The 24,095-nt window shown below is 31.7% G+C and overlaps 4 protein-coding genes across 8 annotated transcripts; 3 read left to right on the top strand and 1 right to left on the bottom strand.

Annotated features, from left to right (window-relative positions):
• The first annotated feature begins 1,118 nt into the window (after nt 1–1,118).
• LOC111425091 (glycolipid transfer protein A) lies at nt 1,119–4,071 on the top strand. 2 transcript variants are annotated; one of them, XM_023058868.2, is made up of 4 exons: nt 1,119–1,272; nt 1,345–1,400; nt 1,452–1,712; nt 3,303–4,071. In XM_023058868.2, exons 1-4 carry the CDS (start codon nt 1,119–1,121, stop codon nt 3,489–3,491), a joined length of 660 nt encoding a protein of 219 aa, XP_022914636.2. In that variant the 3' UTR covers nt 3,492–4,071. The 2 variants fall into 2 exon arrangements, with proteins under 2 accessions (XP_022914636.2, XP_022914625.1); XM_023058857.2 differs by lacking the exon at nt 3,303–4,071 and adding an exon at nt 1,767–1,980.
• On the bottom strand, nt 1,961–10,292 carry LOC111425106 (transmembrane protein 17-like). 2 transcript variants are annotated; one of them, XM_023058886.2, is made up of 5 exons: nt 10,104–10,292; nt 7,070–7,244; nt 6,910–7,013; nt 2,870–2,983; nt 1,961–2,226 (listed from the first exon to the last, which is right to left on the bottom strand). In XM_023058886.2, the coding sequence occupies exons 2-5, from the start codon at nt 7,149–7,151 to the stop codon at nt 1,978–1,980; spliced, it is 549 nt and encodes a 182-aa protein (XP_022914654.1). In that variant the 5' UTR covers nt 7,152–7,244; nt 10,104–10,292; the 3' UTR covers nt 1,961–1,977. The 2 variants fall into 2 exon arrangements, with proteins under 2 accessions (XP_022914654.1, XP_022914662.1); XM_023058894.2 differs by lacking the exon at nt 10,104–10,292 and adding an exon at nt 9,860–9,948.
• LOC111425080 (uncharacterized) lies at nt 7,194–9,464 on the top strand. Its single transcript, XM_023058849.2, has 6 exons — nt 7,194–7,502; nt 7,553–7,762; nt 7,814–7,979; nt 8,047–8,173; nt 8,225–8,375; nt 9,132–9,464. Exons 1-6 carry the CDS (start codon nt 7,411–7,413, stop codon nt 9,364–9,366), a joined length of 981 nt encoding a protein of 326 aa, XP_022914617.1. The 5' UTR covers nt 7,194–7,410; the 3' UTR covers nt 9,367–9,464.
• Nucleotides 9,998–24,030, top strand: LOC111425041 (exportin-1 emb). 3 transcript variants are annotated; one of them, XM_023058803.2, is made up of 6 exons: nt 9,998–10,087; nt 16,166–18,220; nt 18,273–18,449; nt 18,512–18,802; nt 22,764–23,387; nt 23,448–24,030. In XM_023058803.2, exons 2-6 carry the CDS (start codon nt 16,271–16,273, stop codon nt 23,592–23,594), a joined length of 3,189 nt encoding a protein of 1,062 aa, XP_022914571.1. In that variant the 5' UTR covers nt 9,998–10,087; nt 16,166–16,270; the 3' UTR covers nt 23,595–24,030. The 3 variants fall into 3 exon arrangements, with proteins under 3 accessions (XP_022914571.1, XP_022914564.1, XP_022914580.1); XM_023058796.2 differs by having other exon boundaries at nt 10,001–10,091; XM_023058812.2 differs by lacking the exon at nt 9,998–10,087 and adding an exon at nt 10,330–10,430.
• Nucleotides 24,031–24,095: the final 65 nt, after the last annotated feature.

Genomic DNA, 24,095 nt, shown 5'->3' with positions numbered 1-24,095 from the left:
CTGTTCGTATGTATCTTCTTCCACTACATTCCCTGTTCCACGCCTCCATCTTTCTTTCTAGTGACCAAAACATACAGGAAAGGTAACTGTTTTGCAGCTTCCGTTTCCATGATAAATTTGATCACGGAGAGTTACCAAATCAAGAAGGTGTCATCTACGTAACTGGGCGTACCTAATCGGTTGAGTAATTTTCCAAGAACTTGTTTGGTGTGCACAATTTATCTTCCCCACAAAAACATGTTATTTCGTGATTGCTGATAGAGCAAAGATGATGTTGCTGAACTAGTAGGAAAAACCTATCCCAGTAAGTTAGTGACATATACACACTGGATTGTGAAATATTCCACGATTATGAATTTCTTTCATCAAAAGTGACTGATCGCCCTTCGCAACATGACAAACAGCACCTTGGAAGAAGATCAACCCAGAAATAAGAAGTGAAAATCACGAATCTTGCAGCTTACCGGGCTAGTGCAGTACTTACTGTGTCTTCCCTCTGCTTGCGTTGTTCGATGACTCGCTGGATTCTTCGGTACATTCGGTAACTGTTTTGCAGCTTCCGTTTCCATGATAAATTTGATCATGGAGAGTTACCAGATTCCCCAAAAAACATGTTAATTCGTGAGTCATATAATAAAGCTTCATAAAACACTTCAATAAGTGTCTCTTATTTTTTGTAGGACTTAGGCCCACTTTTACCATCTTCCTGATAAACTATCTAAGAGGTAATTACCGTGGTTACTGTGGTTTTAAGCGCTCTCATTGGCTAACAGCGCCAATTTATCTATCGGATAAATTTATCAAGAGGTGGTAAAAGTGGGCCTAAATAGTATAAGAAAATTTTGTATGAAACACTCTGTATAATTATTATTCCTTCAGTTACTTCATCTCTTAGTGGAATTTGGTAATATTAAGTTGTCGATCCTGATATTTTATTAGTCATCCTTCATTTGAAAACTGGAATTATTTTTATCATACAATACTCCGATAAGATACTCGTAAAGTTCAATATGATGATTAACCGCATCACCGATTACTTTAGTTTAATATTGGGTTCGATTTAAGATAAAAGTACGGTTCAAAATAATTGAAAATTGACAAATTATTATTTTCGATAAATGACAAACCCTCAAAATACGAGTACTGGCGACGCCAGGGACGCTTTTTTATTCGAAGATATCGAAAATTACAAATTCGGTTACGTGGACGGATTAGGTAAAATAGAAACTTTGGTTTTTTTGGATTATTCCAAAAGAGTTGTCTGTTTTGTAGGTTAGTACCAAACATAACCTCACTTTTATAATTTTTGTTATCCGCATTTTTCTTGATGATTTTCTTTTATAGAGCGAATGGGAAAGATTTTTGCACCTTTAAAACATGATATGAACGGAAATATAAATGTAAGTTCTCATAGTAATTGTGATAACACGTTTTAATTCATTTTTAAGTAGAAATTAACCAAAAAGTATCTTGAAAATGAAACATCTTACAAATACCTTGATGATATGATTTTGGATGAGAAGAAACAGAAAAAAGATGTGGCTACTGATGCTTTGATGTGGCTTAGAAGGGGGTTACACTTTTTAGCTACATTTTTTCAACTTATTGTTGATGATAAAACTCAACAAGAAAGTTTAGTTCAATTTATTAGAACTGCTTATGAAGAAGTTTTACAACGTTATCATGGCTGGATGGGAGTTCAGTTATTTAATGTAAGTATATCAAAACTGGTTTAATGACTGTAAAATGTTATTTGTCTTTTAAAGATTATGTGTAGGTTTGCACCAAAACGTAGAGAATTATTTAAAATAATCGCTCCAGAAACCCAAAATGAAACTGAAATCATGCAGAACATGAACATTTTTAAAACTAACTTATTAACAGCAATAAATTACCTTATTAACTTTTATGAAGAGCATGAATTAGAAACGACTACTGTTGTGTAAAGATAATAAATAAATTTATTTTTGTTGATTTTTATTCATTCTTTGCTTTATTTCTTGTTACATTTATGTTCGAAATCCTAAAATAAACAGTTTGCATTTTTGATGTATACTTTAAAGCGAAATAACCAGAGAATATTTCAAATAGTAACAACAAAAACATTACAGATTGAACAATTATTTCCAAAATTTTTAATTTAAGGTATGGATTAAATAACAAAAAACTTTGTAATGGTAATTGTAGTAAGATTGATAACATCCAAAATCCAGCTAATTCAGGAATCTAAAAATTATTTCGGTTAATATAAACAATAAGTACAGTAAAATTTTGATTTAATGGATTAATACGGGGAAGGAAGTGTCTGTTATAGCCAAATGAGTAATTTTAAAGCACACAAATTTGGACAGCTATCCACACCGTTGCGTTTAATCTACCTGGCTTTATATTTATATCTAGGACGGTAAAATGGTGGAACAAATGCAACGCTTGAAGGCACGTTCGTGACGTCAGCGCTGAATAACAATTAAAACTAGAAACATTCGAATTTAGCCGTGCGTCTTTTAAGACGGCTAAACCCGAATGTTTCTCGTTCTAGGTTTAGTTTCGCTTTTAGTTCAATAAAAATATACAACAACCTAACACTGAATAACAATTAAAACTACAACTAACACTAGAACTAGAAACATTCTCCCTAAACCCGAAACTTTCTAGTGTTAGTTCTAGTTCAATGAAAAATAGCTATATAGTGCTAATAGTCAGTTATAACAACCTAGCGCTGAATAACAATTAAAAGTAGATCTACCGTCCTTGCTTTATACAATATATTGAGGTTTTATAGTATTATAATGTCATGATGGTGATTTTTTTTGAAATCATTAAAGGGGAGCGTTTGCACCTTACCAATTATTTAAAAAAACAAACTTACTTTATCTCTTAAATTTCCTTCGTAACCCAAATACAATCGTAAAATTTCCAGGGAATACAAAGAAATTATGATTGTAATGATTATAAATTTGTATAACTCATTAAAACAATTAAACTAAAAAAAATAAAGAAAGTTGAATTTTTTATATATTAACTAATTTAGTTAAATTAATAAATTCTTTCTGATTGTTTATATTTTCAGTATATTCTAAATTATTCTGTGTTCTGGTGTCCCAGATTCTTTACCCAACATAAGAGTTTTATCACCAAAGCAGTTTTGCGACAAACATTATTACAAACCTGGACCAGTCATTCCATGTTTCACACCCATACAGGAGGACTGGATTTACGTTGCTGTTAAAGAAACGCATTTTTTTTTTTAATATTTTTATTTCGCCAGATAGGCTACAACTCTCTGCCGTTCTTCTTTTCAGCATCCTTCTCAACAAAGCTACCAAGGTACACGAATGTTTCAACTCGTTCCAAGTCTCTTCCAATCACTTAGTTTAGACTACAGAAGTGATCCTCATCTCCTTCGTTTTTTTGCTTCTGCCTCATCTTATGTTAGTAGGCAAATGTTGTTTGCAAACTCAAGGTTATCAAGTTTATCATGGAGCAGTTGAGATGGAACCCACAAGGAGTACGGAGACGAGGACGCCCAAGAATGACATGAAAAAGAAGCAATAGAAGCCTCCTATGTTTCACCAGGAGTGACAGGAAACACGTCAAGTAAGTTGGGTAAGCAATTTCTTTCTTAAGAATCTTTTGATCAATACGGTGCAAAGTTTCTAAAGATGAAAAATCTTTTCAGAACTAAGTAAGTTCTTATTAGAAGAGCCTTTTTAACTCTGCCATTTATTTCATAATATAAATTCCTACGTTTTAGGTTGCATAGCACTATCAATGATTATGCTAATATTAAATATCTAAAACTCCATAGTGCAGCTTTAGTTTTGTTGATAAGGTTATCAGCTGTGATTTGTTTATATAAACATGGTATAAGTTACTTATTATACAGGAAGTATATCGTTAGTTTCAAATAGAGTCATTTTCAGAAGATCTAGCATGTCAGTAAAATTTGTGTTTTTAGCCGATTTTACATTTAAGTAAAAGTGCTATAAATAAGACTAAAGATTCTTATTTATTATGCTTAATTTGCGTGATTCCAAGTTTGTTATGTACTCAATAAAACTGTTACTAACATTTCAAATTACTTTCTCATCTGCCAAATGCCTCAACAGTTTAAGTGTTTTCTGTTTATTCTGCATTTCAAAACTTGGTTTCAAATTGTTATGGCTATGTTCAAAATCTTCGATCCGAAGCGTTATGTCTTATATTATTAATAAAGATTTGACATTTAAAGACCATTCGTGAACTGCATTAGATTTAAACTCTCGCACTACAATGAAAATAGTCTTTAATACTCATCAACATGATTAATTCATCAATTCTTCACAAAAAGTTGAGGAGCACCTTTACGCGTGCATGACGCATATAAAGTTGCAACTAGAACTACAGTCAGACCCAATTGTAGGTAAACAGCCAGCAAACTCCTTTTGCATCTGGGGCAGCTACATCGTTGTGTGATACAAAAAACTAAGGTTTTGCAGAAATCTTAGTCGCAGCAATATAAATGTAATTTTCATAATCGCCTCTTGTCAGTTCATTGGGAAAATCATCACAAGATATAAGAGGTGGAAACGTTGGAATCAAGACAACGTGATAACAGCGTATAAGAACTTAATAAAATGCACACGAAGTGATACAATGTTGAGTATTGATGTCGAAAATCCAATTCAACTTTTATGAGTTCAAGTCCCCGATAATCCGCAGAAGGCTGAGTTATAAAAAAATGTAGTGCCTACAGTAGCCTATGCCACAAACCTGTAAAAATATTTCGTTTCCGAAATGCGGCAGGCATGCCTATTAGATTTGCTTCATCGAAAACATGACTTTTGTGTGATGACTTTATTACTCCAGACCAGTGATACATCTCAACAACTCTACTTTTTCTTTAACGTTTTTTCGTTACTAACATAATATATGATCTTGAGATTGACACATTGCCACCCTCTTGGCCATGCTATTATACTGGGTGTTTTTTTAAGCTCAATAGAACTTTATATTGAAAAAATTACACAAAAAATTAAATTTTAATCCATAAAATGTTTTTGTTCGAAAGATCAATACATGGCATTAACATTTGAAAATGATTTCGGGCATATACCGCGGCTGTTCTTGACGAAGCGCATTCTGGACATTCAATTTTGGGTCGCATTGCTGGCCGTATGTCACGAATAACAGGAACAATGTTGGCCTCGGCGTCAATTGTTGCTGTTTTATTAACATAAACCAATGATTTCGCGCAGCCCCACAGGAAATAATCAAGAGGTGTCAAATCGCATGACCTTGGAGGTCAATTGACAGGTGCATTTCTCGAAACCACATCTCGCTCAGATCAATGTCATCCATGTTTTCAAACAAAAAATCATTGATTATGGTGCGGTAACGATCTCCATTGACCGTAACGTGAGCTCCGGCTTCATTTTTGAAGAAATAAGGTCCAATGATGCCACCAGCGTACAAACCACACCAAACGGTGCATTTTTCTGGATGTAATGGAGTCTGTAGGGTCTGTTGTGGATTGGTTTCACTCCATATGCGGCAATTTTGTTTATTAACAAACCGATTAAGCCAAAAATGAACCTCATCGCTGAACACAATTTTGCGATAAAACATCGGATCAGTTTCCAACTGCTCTAGGGCCCAATCGGCGAAACAACGACGCATATGATAGTCTCGAGGCTTTAATTCCTGCACCAGCTGGATCTTAAACGGGTGTAGTCCAAGATCTTTGCGCAAAATTTTCCACGTAGTGGACGGACAAAGTGGACATTCTTCCACACTTTAGTTTACAGTGGCGAGATTTTCTTCAGTACGCACATTCCTTCGACGTGTTGGTGTTATTGCATCATTTAGAGAGTATGTGGTATGAAATCTATCCGCAGTTCGACGGATGGCTTGCTCAGGTGGACGATTATGTGCGCCATACAAATCACGAAGTCGTCTATAAGTTGTGCGAATCGATTACTGATTTTCAAAGTAAATCTGGATAATTTGGTAGCGTTGTTCAAGCGTCAATCTATTCATGATGATTTGCCAGAGTATACTGATCATAAATATCAAAAAGTGAGCGCAGTATGACAGTTCGTTTAATAGTTAACCCTCTTGTAAATTCTATCTGGCTTAAAAAAACACCCTCTATTACGTCGCTCATATCGGCAATCACGAGTCTTCTTCAATTTTTAAACCTGTTGCATAATCTTTTTTAGTATTTATGTATCCACTGTTGAAGTTTTTTGCACTTCCTTCTTAATGTTGCTAAGCAGCCTGGAGATATGTAGGAGTGTCCTACTATAAGAAAAATGATCTCCAACTTAGTTTTGAAGAATTACACAGCTGGTTTTACTTCCTACTCAATCATAAAATAAACGAATAGTATTAACATTTTAGTTGTAAAAGTTTATCAAATTCTAATTACATTCAAAAGAAAACTCCTCCAATGTTTTAGGCCTTTTTTGTAAGTTTTTTTAATTGGTTACAAAACGTTTTAGCTTCTGCTTTGTGGGGTTTGTTGTCTAGAATCAATTTATGAATGATAGACTTCCCAGTAACAGCTTTAATTTGAAAAAACGAATTTTTTGCGAACACGCTGTATCTCGAAATTTTAGTAAGTTCATAGAAACTTTTTTTCAAATTTTTGGTTAAGCTATCACCTCTTGAAGTCGTGCGCATATATTATGAAACACCCTGTATAACTTGTTTTCCTGTTGTTTACAATATATTCTATAATCTTTTACGTAATATGTCGTCATAATATTACAACATCAAATTCGTATTATTCCAAAAAGTGATAAAACGATCTTCCAGGAATTTAACGTCAATGATTTTTCGAAAAAAAATTAATAAGAATTTTTATGTTTTGTGGGACACCAGTATACAAAATTTTTGAAATCGATTCAACAATTAGTACATAGTTACCTGATCGTATAAAAACAAAGTAATTACAATAAGCCAAATCGGTAAAAAGATAACATTAAAATACAAAGATATTTGTAGAGGAAGATTAGATAAGACTTCGTTTCCTATAAAAAAAAATGTTGATTATCTTTTTTACTAATTAATAAATCAAAAATCATACCGATTAACTTTTCATCAATTTTATGAGATAAACCAGGAAACAATTTATCACTCATAATTGTAACAGTTTGCTTCCAATCCATAATAATAATGACTTCTTATAAATTTTATTGTTTTCTTTCTTTTGTTCTTGATTTGTGTTTTGTTTGTATTCGTTGTCATGGCATCCTACACTCCTGACACACAATTTTAAAAAAAAGATCAATAAAAACATGCAAATATAAATAGAGAGAAGACGTGAATTCGTGAATAGTTTTTTGGCCGGCGTGACGTAAAGATAATTAAAATCTATGTTGATATCGTAACAAGATAACATTATCTATAATATTTTATCTGAAACCTATGGCATTTCTTAATTCATTCTTGTGTAAAAACAAACGAACACACAATATTATGGATCGTAATGATTTGGTAAATTCTTTTGATTTAAAAAAGTACGTTTTTGTTTATTTCAAAACGTCAGGGTAAGATTAAATTTTTTTAGATCGGAAGATTTTTTAAGAAATCATTGCGACATCGAGTGTTTGAGCGAATTTTTCGAGAATTTGTTGCAAAAATGGAAACAAAAATGGAGGAATTTCGATGATTGCAGAGAAGATGTTAAAGAAAAAATCGATATTGCTTTTGACGAGTTATCAATGAGGGATTATTTTAATGATATTTATTTAGATTATTTATATGTAGCTTTAGAATGGTGAGTTAATTATTAAAATTAATTTATTAATTATTTTTTTTTTATATTTAGTATTATTTTGAATCGATTACACGACAAAATCTACTCATTAATTTCTTTCGATCACGACGAAATCGATAAATTATTTTACGAAAAATGTAAACGTCTTTCTGATAAAGATATAACAGCAGAACAATTAGGAGCACCCCCAGATTATGCAATCCCTTTATTTGCAGCGGTAATTATTATTATAAAGAAATTAAGTAAATTAAAAATTATATTTAAGAAGATTGTTTGTATTTTAGGTTGTTGAATTTTCCAATTTGGACGTTAGAAAAAGCCCAATTGAGAAAGTTAATTGCCTCTGCACGACTTATGACTTAATTTTTGCCGAGTTAAAATCAGGTATAATCGAAATTATCTCAAAATCAGGTAATGTTATTATTTATTATTATTTCTTGCTTCAACTAAATTTATTTTTAGATATGGAAAATCAAATACCAGTTATTGAGAACAAAGATATCGTCCCGATTTTAATGGCTGTGATTATAAAATCGAAAATAATTCATTTACACTCCAATATGTATTACATTGAACATTTTTTATGGAAATTACAAAATTCACAAGACGTCCAGTAAGTACAGAATGGGGCAGTCTTACAGCACTAATTAAAATTTTTAGAAAAGTATCATAGAACATAAATTTAATTCTTTTTGCAAATATTAAGACCAAAGATAAAATTTTATATAGAAGCAGAAAAAAGTTTCACTTTTTGAATATTGATTGTATGAGGTTTTTATAATTAGATAGTTGTTAGTGATTATCATATTCAATACACTTGAAAGTTAAGTCAACATGCTTAATTGGAATGCTTAGCAACTGTGTTTTGCTGTTACAGCTTATTTAGAAAATGGTCAAAGTTATGTGCAAGCACAATTTTGCGAATCTTTTTCATCCCACAAGTGCCTATGAATGAGAATACTCATTTCCAACAAGATGGAGCAACTTGTCATACAGCTAGGGTTATATTGAACTTTGTTAAAGAATTTTTTCCTCATTAGTAAAAATGGGAATATTCATTGGCCTCCAAAATCGCCTTATGACTATTTTTTATGGAGATATCTCAAGTCTAAGGTGTATGAGGTACGCCTGGTAACAATATAAGACTTAAACGAATGCATTGAAGATGAAATTCCTGCAATAATGTGTGCAAAATGACCCTTAACATTTGTTGCAAAAAAAAAATTAAACTTATTTATCTATTACATGTATTTACATTTAATTATTCCATTTCGTGATATACATAACATTTAAAACATCATTGTGATTTCTGAATTTCTTATTGAGATCTTCTGAAATCTAATTGTAATTTTTATAACTTTGTTTTTAGAAATACAATTTCCAATTTTAAAGTAGCAATAGAAAAGATATCAACATTAAGCGATGAAGATTTAAAACCATGTGATGGAAAAATATGCAAAGAAATGGATTCTTTGAAAATGATGCAACTCATGACCACCGAAGAAAAGTATAAAAAAGACGAAAAAAAATCTTTAGTAGAAAATCACGTACATAGAATTTACAATTTAATTTTAACATCAACAACTTGTAAATTAAATTATTAAATAAATTAAATAACACAAAGTAAATCATCTCATTTATGATGTCGGTAATGCAGAACGCTGTAACTTAATTTATGACGAAAATAAATTATTTTTTAATATATTTATATTTGATTTTAAAAAAATCGATTATTAACTTAATTAAAACTTTATAATTAAATCATTACGCACATCGAAAACGTAAGCAACAACATTTAAATATATTGCGCAGTAGTTTTAATTTTGTTATTTAAATTTTATTATCGCACCAGATCGTCGAAATTACAATAAAATCGTATTTTAACGTATTCGCCGATACTTATCGCAAAAAACTAGTTAAATTTAATAATTAACAAATTTTTTTCAAACCCCAACTGTCGTTTTACATCTTCCTAAAATTTTAGGTTATGTTATTATTAAATATGGCGCAATATTCAATTCAAGCTAATTTTAATAATTAATCTTTACGTTACGTCATCGAAACAATTAAAATGTAAGTAACCTTATAAAAACTTACCTTTAAACGTTAAAAATACGCAAGAAGTAGCGCTTATTTTTAAACAATCTCCGTTAAACGCACGTTGAAATCAAATTTCGCGCCAAAAGAAACCGTTTTTACCCACCGGGTGGTCATTCATTTTCGTTTTGCGCTTATTGTAGTAGTGATTGCAATTGTGCGAGAGGTTGAAAGAGTGTGAAACTGAACTCGGTGTGTTTGACTGTGTTGGAGGCGAAAGAGTAAAACGTTAGTAAGTACTTACCGTTTTGGAAATTGTCACAGTTAGTATCGGGATGTTTTTAACCCCATTCAAATCCCCCCTGTCATAGGATTCTTCTCAACTCCCCGTTGACTCTTGTCTGATTTGTCAGCTAGTTTGGAGCGTTTTTTGCGCTCACCACTCGCTGGTTTATTGCGTTTTGTTGCTTTATGGGTGTTAAAAGACCCCGGCCCCAACTAGACGATGTAAAATATCCTATAATATTTGACAATTTTAACAAACGCCTAAACTAACCCCCTTTTTTCACTGTGCGTTTCATTTTTAACCTTGGAAGTTTTAACCTCTTGTGTATGTGTATCTTCTTTTGAGGTAATCAAGAAAACCTACATTATGGTATTAGATTGTTTTAAGTTATATTTTCTGTTTAATTGATATCTTAAGTTTTATTTAGATTTTTAGGTTAAGTTTATCCTATTTAAGGTGTTTGTTGAAAAAGGTGCTTATCTTAGTATTTGGGGTTATGTATTGGTTTATTTTTAATTTCTTTTTTAAATTGATACTTTTAATCCTAAAATGTAACTCGTTTTATTGTTATTTGTATTAAATATTGATTTGAAAAACACTAATTTTGATCTGTTTTATGAAGTACAATTTGAAGGAAAACGTGTTTCGCAGAGAAATTTCAATGTAATTTAACTTGTTTGAATATAACAATGTATTTTTGATAATCTCAGCCATAAAATGAATAACATGGAGTGCATTTTTAAACAAAATGATGATATTGGAGATTGAAAAATGAAGAAAATTAAGACAAAATTAAAAAGGTTGCAGTGACAGGAAGAAATGTTACATATTAGCACAATTAGAAGATGGAGGTGGCTCAACATTCTATATTATGACTAACTAAAAGAGAAGATAAGGAGATTCAATTATATTCCAAAAAATTAGCCTACCTCAATAACTTTGGAAGGTACAACTTTTAAAAATTTATTAATTTTGTGCCCATTATCACAAAAAGGTGGATTAAAATACTTAATATTCTTTTATTTTTAGATTAATTTGGAATATATACACCATGTTGAGCCACACACAGCTTAAATGAAAGATTTAGACAACCTCAAGATCAATTTGATTGATTCCATTCACTTCTTTCTCACTACAAGAATAATTTGAATGTGCAGCATCTTTTAATGGCTATTCAAGAATAAGTTTTTACATATCTAGCAAGAGGAGACCATGACATGAGATCAATGTGGAGTTAGAGGTTGATTTCAACCATAAAAATGAAACAATGAGAGTGATTAGGGTTTAAAATCAATTTAATTTTGATTTTTTCACTCCAAATGTGAAAAGGAAATTTACTTAATCGTTTTTCTTTGTTTTTATATCAAATCTTATCATATTTTTTTGAAAATTCTAAAATATTTGGGTTGATTTAAACAAATTGTTTAAAACTAACGATTTTTAAAACGCTTTTAAACCACGCCAATAAGTTTAAAAGAATAGATACGATTAAAAATTATCATAAAATTTTTAAAATACTATACCAAAACTTCTAAAAAAAATTAACACACTTATTACTCATGTTCACTATTTACACCATTTCGTTCTTTAAATATAGCGACTAATTTTACTGCGTTTGGGTTTGAAATAGAAATAGTTTAAATTTTTTACAATCCAATGTATTGAACCATACAATTTAACATTATTTTAGCAAGAGTTAGTATCATTTCTAAACGGTTTTGAACTACTCATGCGTTTTTAAAAGACTTTAACAGTTCTATCTAATCTTGGTATTTGCCTCTTTGTGTCAATCATATTTTTATATTATAAGATAGTCTTCAACAGCAATATTTAAATCTGTACCTAATAATTTCGAAAATTAAAACATAATTTATTTAAAATTTTAAATCCACTTTCTCTTAATAACTTGTAGCTGGTATTAAAATTGCGTATTTTATATTTAGTTAGGAGAGTTTTTCATTTTGAATAGACATAACTGCTATAACATTCTGACAGTCTACTTTATCTCTATCTATATTCGCAATTCTTATAAATACGTTTTCTCATCACATTTTGTCAGGTTACTTTTCTAGTGCATGCTTGTAGATCTTTTATTGAGTGGGAATAATGTGAACCAAGCATTATGCCTGGTTCATATTATTCCAGTCTAATAGACTGGATAAGTCAATCCAGTCCAGTGCTGGACTAGATCATTATTCTAGTGATTCAAAAGCTGTTGAATCAGTAACATTATAATAACAATGATTTTCCAAGTAAGGAGTTCAAAAATTGTTTTAAAACTGTTCAATTACTACTATTAGAAGAAGTAACTGATGTAGTGTAGCCGATTTAGAATTTTTGAAAAGGCTATTTCGACAGGTAGATATTGTGGATCATATTGTCTATGGAGCTTGTTCTCTACACAAGTGGTTACAAAAAAAGTCGAGCGGTTATCTGACTACTTGTTTTGTTGATCGCGAGTGTTCACTGTTATCAACGTATCCAGCACTGGATTGGCCGTCTACACTATTCCAGTGGCGCTGGAATAGGCGAGCTGGAGTGAAAAAGTAATTCAATCTAGTCACTGGACTGGATTGCTTATTGGAATGAGTGCCGGTTCACATTATTTCAGTGGAATTGTTTCGATCATTGGACTGGACTACTACTGGAATAATGTGATACGAGCATAAGGAGGTGAAATCACATTTTTCTTCTAAACTGTTTTGAACTTGGTCGTCCTCACCGATTTTATTGTTGTGATTAAATTAATAGCCAAGGAATTAACGGTGCACATTTTCAGTAGAATTATGTATTTCTACATTATAAATTCCAAATTGCATTTCCACATTGCATTCTTTCTTTGTTTAATTATTTTTGTATTACAATGCTCTTTTAATACCTCTTCAAGTTCCTTCTCTGTAGTGATTTCTGAAATAGCAGTAAGCTAACAGAAATCAGAAATCACTTGTGAAGTTATGTTTGGCTTTACACCACATTAGAACTTTTTGGGTTGAAAGGTTTGTACATGCTAAGCTTTTGAGCTAAAATATTTTCAAAACTGCCTCCACCTCCCAAGTTGCAGAAGATCACTACAACTTCGTGGTTTTAAATGAAATGTAGTAGCTTTAATTTTATGTTTTGATTCTTTATCCAAAAATATATTGACTTTGATAAGGGGTAATTTTGATTAAATTTGTTTAGCTCGCCAAACCCGTGTCGAATATTTGGCTTCTAATTCACTAAACAAATATGTTTTGAATCGATTGGTCGCATGTCATGGTCTTGCCTGTCAAACAATAAACTTGGAAGAAATTGTTTTACATTTACTTACTAATTTCAGCAGAGGCAAATCGCTGAAAAGTAAACAACTTTTCAGTTTTCGAATGTATAATTCTTTGATATAGAAATAACCACCACAGAAAGATACTCTATAGAACATTTTCTAATTTAAGTAATGACCTAGGATCTGATGTCGAAAATAACATAAATATCTATAAAAGAAGCTAGAAGAAAAACGGATGGATATTGTTATAGATAAAACCAAAATATGGAAGAATTAACAAGTATGGAAGAATTTGTGAAAGGCGTTAGGATAAAAGAACACTCTAATAGGGAAGAACACACTCTATATCAAACCAAAAAATGTACTTTTGCCTAACAATGTGTACACAATATTCATTCTGACCTATACAACAATATAGTTGTGTGAGTCCGAATTATGGCTAGTGATTGGTTAAAATTTAGATAAATAATACTTGCAGAAATGTGAAATGTGGTACTTAAAGAAAGCGATAGGCAGGATTAGAATAGACAAAATGAGAAAGAGTAGTGCAAGGAAAGAACTAAATTTAAAAGTAATAGATAGTACATGTAAATAATGTTTTAAGTGAATGACCTGATGGCAGAAAAAGAAAAAAAGGGACAACCACCCAGGATGTTGGTTAGACAGAAGAACAACTACATGAGATGGAACAAGCACTCAATGTAGTAAGGATAAAATTAGATAAGACAAAAAGTATGCAGAGCACGCATATAGTGAGCAAAATTTAAGACAAAAAGATGCCTTTATGCAACATCTTTTATATGCAGCTTTTTTTAAAGTTTAAATATGGACTCTCCGAAAGTTTGTACGCGTATTGAATATCTTAGGGACTCAAATATTGTCGTTTTAAGGAACTTACTAAGTGATCTCATTTGGATCACCATTGCGAATTAGGATCTGCCAATTCTGATGATGCTAACTACTCAAACTGAAGAACTGTATTCTATGGTTATTAAGATATATTCAACATTATTTCATGTATCATCATAATTTTACTTGTTGATGTGAAGAGAAAAATGTGACTATAGAGTAACTAATATACAGCTGGAGTAATCTCAAACCTCAGCAATATCATTCTGCAATACTATTATGGATAATGCATCATAAAATTACCAACTCAGCAAATCGAAATGAATCATTCATTAATTTACTCTTCATGTATCTGGTATAATTAGGCTGTAATATTGCGCAATAGTTATTTGAGCGAAGTAGTAATCATACAACGTTCTATAATTATGGTTGAATCGCATAAAAGTCATCGTTAAATCAATAAACATTAAGAAAAATACCTAAACAATTGTTAGGTGCGTTTAGTTCAGTGATTAAGAAATGAAAACGCCGCTATGTTCGTCATTCCAAGAAAAAGTCAACTCAATACCTTAACACATTTTAGCATAATGTGTACAAAGTAATTAGAAATATGTCGTTCAAGTTCACTTTGGTATGGCGCGTTGCAATAAGACTTCTATGTATAGTTATTTAGTGTTTTTAATATTCATGCATTTCTAATGGACGCACTATGTTGACTTTTGCAGCTTGGAATGGATTCGCTTAGAATCATACTTTGTGGTTCTCTATTAATATTTGATAATTGAGTTATCCTTCCTTCTCCTCTTTAGGCTGTTATATGTAGATTCTACAGTACTGAGATTAGAAATTTGTCATCATCTATTTCTGGCGGTGATTTGACCTATGTTTGTATTATTTTTTTTTCTCTATGTAATATTCCAATATTACTGTGTAAACAATGTATTGGTTTCACCCAACAGATTTTCTTTCATTTTGGTTAAGTTCCATCGTTACTGTAAATTAATATGGATCGTGATTGGCGCTTTTACAAAAATGATTTTGATATGTTGATAAAGTAATGTGCTGAGAGTGAGATCATATTGTAGATTAATGTAATTATTGTATGCCTGGAAATGACATTACCTCTAACTAATAACATTTATTATTGAAGAACGTGAAACTACTTAGTACTGCCTAGGATTTTGAAGATAGCTTTGAAAAAAACAATTTTATAAATAATAGTTGAGTTTGTAATTCCACCAACAATGGAGAAACTTTTAAATTTCTTAAGAACTGATATGATGCCATTCAAATAAAAATGATCAAAGTTATTATAAGAATTCATTAAATGAAATAACACTATATAAAATTAATAATATTAAGGATTTTAGAAATTAGAATGATACGATTTCATGATATGGAAACTATTGGAAAAAGAAATGACAGCGTTAGTTTCGCAATACTTAAATAACTTTATCAAGAATTATAAAAAAAGGCTAATTTATTACTGTAGATAAGCAACATAATCCTTGGTGTGGTCATGCATAACATGTAAATTAAATATGTAACCAAAAAGATGGATAATTTTAAAGATAAGAGATAGACACATTTACAGACATTGTTATAAGACATGCGTGTATCTAACCAATTATGCTATGGCCTATTATGTAAATATTCATTGCAACAAACAATATAATCATCCAGAAAGGAGAAAAGGGGTTTAAATTATCAACAGTATCTGGCAACATCTATAAAGATTATGTTATAGTAAAGGAGTTAATTAAAAAGAACACTGATAGCTGCAAATCAATAATTGTTACAACATAATGTTAATTAACAAACTAAATTGTTAATCAAAATGAAAAGACTTTCTTAATTTTAAAATCAATACTTAACTTTTATTGATTTTTATCTCTTAAGAACTATTATTTTTTTGTAAATTTCTTCTAAATTATATATTTGACTAATTTTCAATTTTTTTATTTTACAGTTTATACAAAAAAAATTGATGGAATGTTTGTCAACTTTGGTCCATTTTGAAGAGTGAAGAGAGTGAATAGATTATCAAATTACCTACCTAAAATAAGCTAAAAAGATGGCAACATTAGCACATCAAGCAGCTGCCTTGTTGGATTTCAACAGAAAGTTGGATATAGGTCTGTTGGATAGCGTCGTTGTAAGTATGTACGCGGGTAATGGTGAGACTCAAAAGATGGCTCAAGAGGTTCTTACGACACTGAAAGAGCACCCGGATGCATGGACGCGCGTTGATACGATTTTAGAGTACTCAACGAATGCCCAAACGAAATACTACGCCCTTCAGATTTTGGAGCAGGTTATAAAGACGCGATGGAAAGTGTTACCTCGGAATCAATGCGAGGGAATTAAAAAGTACATTGTCGCCTTGATAATCAAAACGAGTTCGGATCCTTTATCTCTGGAAGCTAATAAAACGTATTTGAGCAAGTTGAACGTGATATTGGTGCAGGTTTTGAAACGGGAGTGGCCCAAGAATTGGGAACAATTTATTCCGGAAATCGTGGGAGCAAGTAAAACGAACGAAGCTCTGTGCCAGAATAATATGTGTATTTTGAAATTGTTGAGCGAAGAGTTGTTTGATTTTTCAACGGGACAAATAACGCAAACGAAAGCGAAGTATTTAAAGGATACAATGTGCGCGGAATTTTCCGCAATTTTCCATTTGTGTCAATTTGTTTTGGAGAACTCTCAAAATCCGCCATTAGTGAACGCGACCTTAGAAACACTATTGCGCTTCCTAAATTGGATCCCGCTTGGTTATATTTTCGAAACAAAACTGATAAATACGTTAATATTTAAATTCCTACCAGTGCCGATGTTTAGAAATGTTACTTTAAATTGTTTAACAGAAATTGCGGGGGTAACGGTAAATAATTATAATGACGCTTTTGTTACTTTATTTACACAAACGATGACCCAATTGGAAACAATGTTACCCTTAAATACGGATATTAGAAATGCGTATCAACGTGGACAAGATCAGGAACAGAATTTTATACAAAATTTGGCATTGTTTCTTTGCACGTTTCTTAAAGAACACGGCAGTTTAGCCGAAACAAACACTCCCGTTTTAAGAAATGCCTTGCATTATTTAGTATTAATCTCCGCTGTTGATGAGGTTGAAATATTTAAAATATGCCTCGAGTATTGGAACAATTTAAGTTCCGAACTCTATCGCGAAGTCCCTTACACTTGTACAACACCATCTTATTATACTACACTTTCCGGAAGACGTTTACTTTATCAAGAAGTTTTAAATCAAGTTAGATATATAATGATATCGCGGATGGCAAAACCGGAAGAAGTACTTGTCGTTGAAAACGATAATGGCGAAGTTGTACGTGAATTTATGAAAGATACCGATTCAATTAATCTTTATAAGAATATGCGAGAAACTTTGGTTTATCTAACTCACTTAGATTACGCGGATACGGAAAGAATAATGACAGAAAAATTACAAAATCAAGTAAACGGTACCGAATGGTCATGGAAAAATTTAAACACCTTATGTTGGGCTATTGGGAGTATCTCTGGGGCGATGCACGAGGAGGATGAAAAACGATTTTTAGTTACCGTTATTAAAGACTTATTGGGTCTTTGTGAGCAGAAACGCGGTAAAGATAACAAAGCGATTATCGCATCGAATATTATGTATGTGGTTGGTCAATATCCCAGATTTCTGCGAGCTCATTGGAAATTTCTTAAAACTGTCGTCAACAAATTATTCGAATTTATGCATGAAACGCACGACGGCGTCCAGGACATGGCCTGCGACACTTTCATTAAAATCGCCCTTAAATGTCGTAGACATTTTGTTACTACACAAGTCGGTGAAAATTGTCCGTTTATTGAAGATATTTTATCTACAATGTCTACAATTATCTGCGATTTACAACAACAACAGATACACACGTTTTATGAAGCTGTTGGTTATATGATTTCAGTACAAGTTGATAATGCTACACAAGAGATGCTTATTGAAAAGTATATGGCTTTACCAAATCAGGTAAATTTTGATTTTCCTAATTTTTTGAATCATTTTCATATCGTTTTTATAGGTGTGGGACGAAATGATTGCAGAAGCAAGTCAAAACGTAAACTGTTTAAAAGATCTTTCAGTAGTAAAACAAATGGCTAACATACTAAAAACGAATGTACGAGCTTGTAAAGCACTCAATCATGCCTATGTGGTACAATTGGGCAGAATTTACTTAGATATGCTAAATGTTTATAAGGTATAATTGATTTGATAACTTGTTTTAAGTTACAATAACTTGAAATTAATTTTCTTTAAAAGGTTATGTCTGAAAACATCACACAAGCAATAGCAATGAATGGGGAATCTGTAACAAAACAACCACTAATTAAAGCGATGAGGGTGGTGAAAAAGGAAACGTTAAAACTAATCTCGGATTGGATACATCGATCGGACGATTATGGAATGGTGCTAGATAACTTTATACCTCCCCTATTGGATGCCGTTTTAATTGATTATCAAAGGACAATGGTGCCGGCTGCTCGTGAGCCAGAAGTACTGTCTGCAATGGCAACGATAGTTAATAAATTAGAAAATAGAATAACATCAGAGGTAAATACTTTAAATATTATTATTGAGTATGTTTATTAAATATACAGCAATAATTAAGGGTTAAGCTCTTCAATTTTTTACTAATTCAATGAACAATATTTTATTTCATATTTTAGGCACACTCAATAACTTATACTTTTTCCCCCAAGGATTCAATAACTCTTAGAAACAGTTCCACAGGGTTTCCTAATTAACTTTTGATAATTGTTTTTGATTTAACAATTGTTCATAAAAATTTTATGATAAATTTTATAATCATTTGTTTATAACTTGATGACCGTTTTTGTAACTCTGAGATAATCCTCTAAATTCTGTTCGCCATCCAAAATTTCAGATTCATTACTGCCTCATAAATTGGCTTGAAAGTGTTGTTTATTGGAGATGTGTCTTATGTTATTAATTTACCAAAGTTTTAGTTGCCAACTAAAATTTGGAATTTTATTCGTCAGTATTTTTATTTACAGTTGAACATGTTATTATTAATTTTTCTATTGAGTCGATATTTCGGTAAATAACAAGCTAATGCTGTATATCTCGGTAACTCGGCGATGAGTTTACAATTTATAGCATTTAAATTCCTATGTATTACAATCTCATATACAGGTGTCCTGTATCTTCCACATCAGAGCATTATACGATTTTTCTAAGGGTGCGTTTACGTTACGATACTAGCAAAACAACGAAATTGTTGTCATAGTTTTATATACAGTTGTTTATATTGGGGCGACGCGTTGGCACACGCTTGACAGCCGACTAACGATAAGAGCGACGCTAATTGTATTCCTTATTTTCTTTCCTATTATCAGGTATGGTCGACATGGATGTCGACTGTTTAATTAGTGAAATTTTTGTTAGATCTCCCTTGTGGGACCAAAAAGATCAAAATCACCACAACAGATTTGTTCTGACAAATCATTTTCAATTCATTTTGCGCAGCTCTTATCGCTGCTCTCATTGTTGCTCTTATCGTTTATCGCAGCTCTCGTTCCAATATAAGCACCTGCATCAAGGACAGTAGAATCTAACAGGACTGCTACATGCATTATATTTCTGTAGCCCACTACAGGTTGGTTGCCCGCACTCTATGTCACACTATTTGCCACGCCCTGTTAACTGTCATTGAGTACTATGCGTTTGCTGTGTGTTTTTAGAGATTTAGAGGTTACATGATAGACATTAATACGTCTAAAAAAATAAAACTTCAAAAATAATATGAATCGTTCTACGATATAACCTCTAAAAATACACAGCAAACGCATAGAGCTGGGCGTGGAAAATGGTATGACGTAGTTTGCGGGCATGTTGTCACAACAATGAATGTAGCAGTTCTGTTAGATTCTACTGTCCTTGCACCTGCATATAAAACTATGACAACAATTTCGTTGTTTTATTATCGTTTATTGCAGCTCCAACGTAAACACACCCTAATAAATTTTTTTCGTAATGTTTACAATAACCGCACGGGAACTGTTTAAAAATATCCAATAGCGGATTCACGATACGGGACACCTGTATAGTTTGCATATATCGACTCATACAACGCGGGAATCTCTTGAAGTTAAAGAATTATACATACTTTGTGTCAATTTTTTGGACTTGTGATTTGATTACATACATTTAATTACTACTTTTCTGCCATACTTCTGCCACGCGTAAGCTTGAACATGCCATAATGAACTTTCATTTGGTTCATTTTTATGTAAAACGAACCGTTTTTGAGATAATCGCTTCTGACGTTAAATGGACCACTTGTATAATATCTGTTGTGTGCCTCATATCTATTATTATGTGGTCAATTTGATTTTGTCATATACTCTGGTGTCTTTATGAGTATCTTTTCTTTGGAAACAAGTCGAACTAAGCAGATAGAATGGGCCGTTGTACATAAATATTGATGAGGCAAAAGAATTATTATTACTTGTTAATATGAGATCGATTATTTTAACAATTTTCGAAAAATAATAGTGCAAAAAACAAAATTAATAAAAAAGTATGACATTTATCATTAAGAAAAAAAATTAATAATATATGTGTTATTAATTTTTTGTTGCAAAATAATTTACTGAAACTAATATAGTTTATACCTCGTGAGGTATTTAACTCAACTTTTTCAGATCAAATTTTTAGCATATAAAAGGGGTGCAACGTCCGGATTTAATTTTAGATGTGCCATTAACCAAGTGTTATCTAATTTAGTCTTGCTATTATATTCTTCTTTTGTACGATCCTAATAATTAACTACATACATATAGAAAGGTAAGACATATCATGCCTTTAAATTCTAATTGATTAAGAACTGAATAATTTTGAAGCAGCATTTATTTGATTTTAGTTAAGTATTTAAATCTAATATTAAGATATTTATTATATTAAATATGTCGAATTTCTAAAGAAGGCTAAATTTATCAGCCTTATTCCTTTGTCATTGCTCTTATGGTACAAGCCGTACTTTCCTGAGGTTGCTCTATCTTTGCATTCAAACTGTCTATTATGATTTTATATCACGCTTTGGGCATTGTTTGTGTGTTCATTCTATCTTCTCATAAAACGTGTCTGTTTTCAGTTCGTCTTTTGAATTGAATTTAGAATTGATTATATTGTAGATGAAAAACCTTCCCTTTATTCGTAGTTTGCAGAGTTTAATGTTTATTGGTATTCTTAACTTCTGTGCTGCTCGCTCTCTATGGCATCTATAGAAAACTCCTTTTATAGTATGGTTCACCTAATCTATAAAATATTCTAGAGTTTTAAGGGTTTATCTGCATGAGTTTATTGTCCTTTTTCGACACTCTTCTGTAGGGGTAACCATACCTTAGTCGATAAATTCCAGTTTTTATTACATACATTCTAGTAAACGCACTGCATTGCTTTGGGTACTTGATAAGGACGTGGAGTTATTTGTTGGCACGTGTACTTCTCAGTGTTTTAGTAGACATCGCCATTGACACCCTGGTCTGCCTCAATAACCCATTTACCAACCATTTGACCTACAATTGGAAGCTTGGTAACAGATAGCATTAAGTGAAATTAATCCTCAGTGTGGCAGTATTATTGCAATATTACGTTAAAATATTAACTTAAAATTCAAGCTAAACTGCATTTTACAGAAAAAGATAAAAAAGTTCAAAGTTCATATTTGAGTACTCTGTAACGTGTTGAGAGATTTTTTGGAGAACTAATTTATGGATGGCTTTTATAAACTCTTAATAAGTCTTATACAAAGCTTGTTTATTTACAGTGTAGTGTTCTACCTTCAGGCTGATTACAAGAAAAGAGTAGATGCATTTATTTGTATTGACGTCTCATTTAAATCATGGCATACTGATCAATAGATGTCTTATTTATTTGTGGTTTGCTTCATTTGGTTTCCAACCATAGCCTAATTATAACATAAAAATAAAAAAGACACTGCAGAGATGTAAAAGTAATCTAACAAGTTTGCTAGTTATTTGCAGTTCTCAAGCATTGAGGTGGAAGGAAATTTCTGGAGGAAATTCTCGGTTAATTAATAAAAATAAAGAGAAAGATATGTTTAAAATTTAACAATTTATTAATGATAATACAAAAGAATCAGCTCTGAATTTTGTCTGTATATTTATTAAACGCCATGTGTATTGAAATCTGTGATAATTAAGATTAGATTCTTCAGTAGATACAATGGGGATTAAAATGACAACGCAACATCCAGTAAGTGCAAACTTTTTGGAAATATTGACAACATTATAGTGTCAGGTATGAAAATCTAGTCAGTATTTTCTTTGAGTTTGCATAAATTGATCTTTACTCATCATGCGCAATCAACATCATTTTAATCTCTAATGGTTAGTTAATAACCTAGTAATCAAATAAAAAAAAATGATTGGAAACAAATAAGTTATGATTTTTTAAATCTTTCGTATTTTTTAATAATCCACACTATGTTGGTAATTTTTTTAATTAATTTGAATAATAATTTGTTTAGGTTCCGAAAATATTTGATGCAGTTTTTGAATGTACTCTAGAAATGATAAACAAAGATTTCGAAGAGTACCCTGAACACAGAACGAATTTTTTCTTACTCCTCCAAGCGGTAAACAACCATTGCTTCCCAGCCTTTCTCAGCATACCTCCCGCACAATTTAAACTGGTCTTAGACAGTATAATTTGGGCGTTTAAACACACCATGCGTAACGTCGCCGATACCGGTTTACAAATTTTATTCCGACTATTACAAAACATTGAAGAACAAGCGCCTATTGACGAACATGCGGTTTCTAGCTTTTATCAAACGTATCTCACGGATATCCTTCAGCACGTATTTTCTGTTGTGACGGATACTTCGCATACACCTGGATTAGCTATGCACGCGACAATTTTATCATACATTTTCTCATTGGTCGAGGCGAATAGGATAAACTGCCAGCTAGGACCGCCTGGAACGGATAATGTTCTATATATACAAGAGTTTACAGCATCTTTGTTAAAGGGAGCTTTTCCGCATTTAACAGTTAATCAAATTAAGATTACTGTACAAGGGATGTTTAATTTGAATCAGGATATTCCGGCGTTTAAGGAACATTTACGGGACTTTTTGGTGCAAATTAGAGTATGTTTTTAATATAATACCTTTTTTTTGTTTTTCTATATTTAATTGCTTTTTTTTTAGGAATACACTGGTGAAGATGATTCAGATCTATTTTTGGACGAACGTGAAAAAGCTTTACAAAAAGCTCAAGAGCAAAAGCGAAAAGTGCAACTTTCAGTGCCCGGAATACTAAATCCGCACGAAGTTCCCGAAGAAATGCAGGATTAGCCGCTTAGTTAGCTTTGTTACATTAGCCAGGAGAGTAAAACTGAATTCTGACCTAGACGATAATATGATATTTTTGTATTCTTACCTTACTTGGAATATAATCATCCGATAATCCTAATACACAATGCAGTTCCGGTGCAAACTAAAATTTCGTGCAAACAGAATTATTAATTCAAAAAAAATAAATAAATGAGTAGAAGAGTTCGAATTAGGTTGTTGTGGCACTTTCGGGGTAATAAGAGTTATGTTGTTTATTCATTTTTAAATTTTTTTTGAGATTCGTTTAAAATAAAATTGGAATTGCTGGACTGCGTTGTTTCACGCGTAAAACACACACACCTTTTTTTATCCCCCCCGTTTGATGTAATAAGAGTCCTAACGTTTTAAAAAAGTGTTACAAATAAACAAAAAAAATTAAATAAAGGTGAAAAACTAACGTTATTTTTTAAATATTTCTATTTCCTATGTGTTTTTCAATTTTCCTAAAGAATTATTATAATA

The sequence above is a fragment of the Onthophagus taurus genome, chromosome 2 (assembly GCF_036711975.1).
Source record: "Onthophagus taurus isolate NC chromosome 2, IU_Otau_3.0, whole genome shotgun sequence".
NCBI classification, from domain to species: Eukaryota; Metazoa; Arthropoda; class Insecta; order Coleoptera; family Scarabaeidae; genus Onthophagus; species Onthophagus taurus.
The sequence above is the reverse complement of the archived record's forward strand: the minus strand, read 5'-3'. Positions and strand labels throughout refer to the sequence as shown.

Bases quoted from the DNA above. Each gene is read 5' to 3' on its own strand.
- LOC111425091 (XM_023058868.2), top strand. From the start codon at position 1,119: ATGACAAACCCTCAAAATACGAGTACTGGCGACGCCAGGGACGCTTTT. The intron at 1,273-1,344 runs GTTAGTACCAAA...TTTCTTTTATAG, and splicing joins AAGAGTTGTCTGTTTTGTAG to AGCGAATGGGAAAGATTTTT. The intron at 1,713-3,302 runs GTAAGTATATCA...TCTTCTTTTCAG, and splicing joins TGGGAGTTCAGTTATTTAAT to CATCCTTCTCAACAAAGCTA.
- LOC111425080 (XM_023058849.2), top strand. From the start codon at position 7,411: ATGGCATTTCTTAATTCATTCTTGTGTAAAAACAAACGAACACACAAT. The intron at 8,174-8,224 runs GTAATGTTATTA...ATTTATTTTTAG, and splicing joins CGAAATTATCTCAAAATCAG to ATATGGAAAATCAAATACCA. The intron at 8,376-9,131 runs GTAAGTACAGAA...CTTTGTTTTTAG, and splicing joins CAAAATTCACAAGACGTCCA to AAATACAATTTCCAATTTTA.
- LOC111425041 (XM_023058803.2), top strand. From the start codon at position 16,271: ATGGCAACATTAGCACATCAAGCAGCTGCCTTGTTGGATTTCAACAGA. The intron at 18,221-18,272 runs GTAAATTTTGAT...TCGTTTTTATAG, and splicing joins ATATGGCTTTACCAAATCAG to GTGTGGGACGAAATGATTGC. The intron at 23,388-23,447 runs GTATGTTTTTAA...CTTTTTTTTTAG, and splicing joins ACTTTTTGGTGCAAATTAGA to GAATACACTGGTGAAGATGA.
- LOC111425106 (XM_023058886.2), bottom strand. From the start codon at position 7,151: ATGGATTGGAAGCAAACTGTTACAATTATGAGTGATAAATTGTTTCCT. The intron at 7,014-7,069 runs GTATGATTTTTG...TTTTTTTTATAG, and splicing joins AATTGATGAAAAGTTAATCG to GAAACGAAGTCTTATCTAAT. The intron at 2,227-2,869 runs GTAAGTTTGTTT...AATAATTTTTAG, and splicing joins AAGGAAATTTAAGAGATAAA to ATTCCTGAATTAGCTGGATT.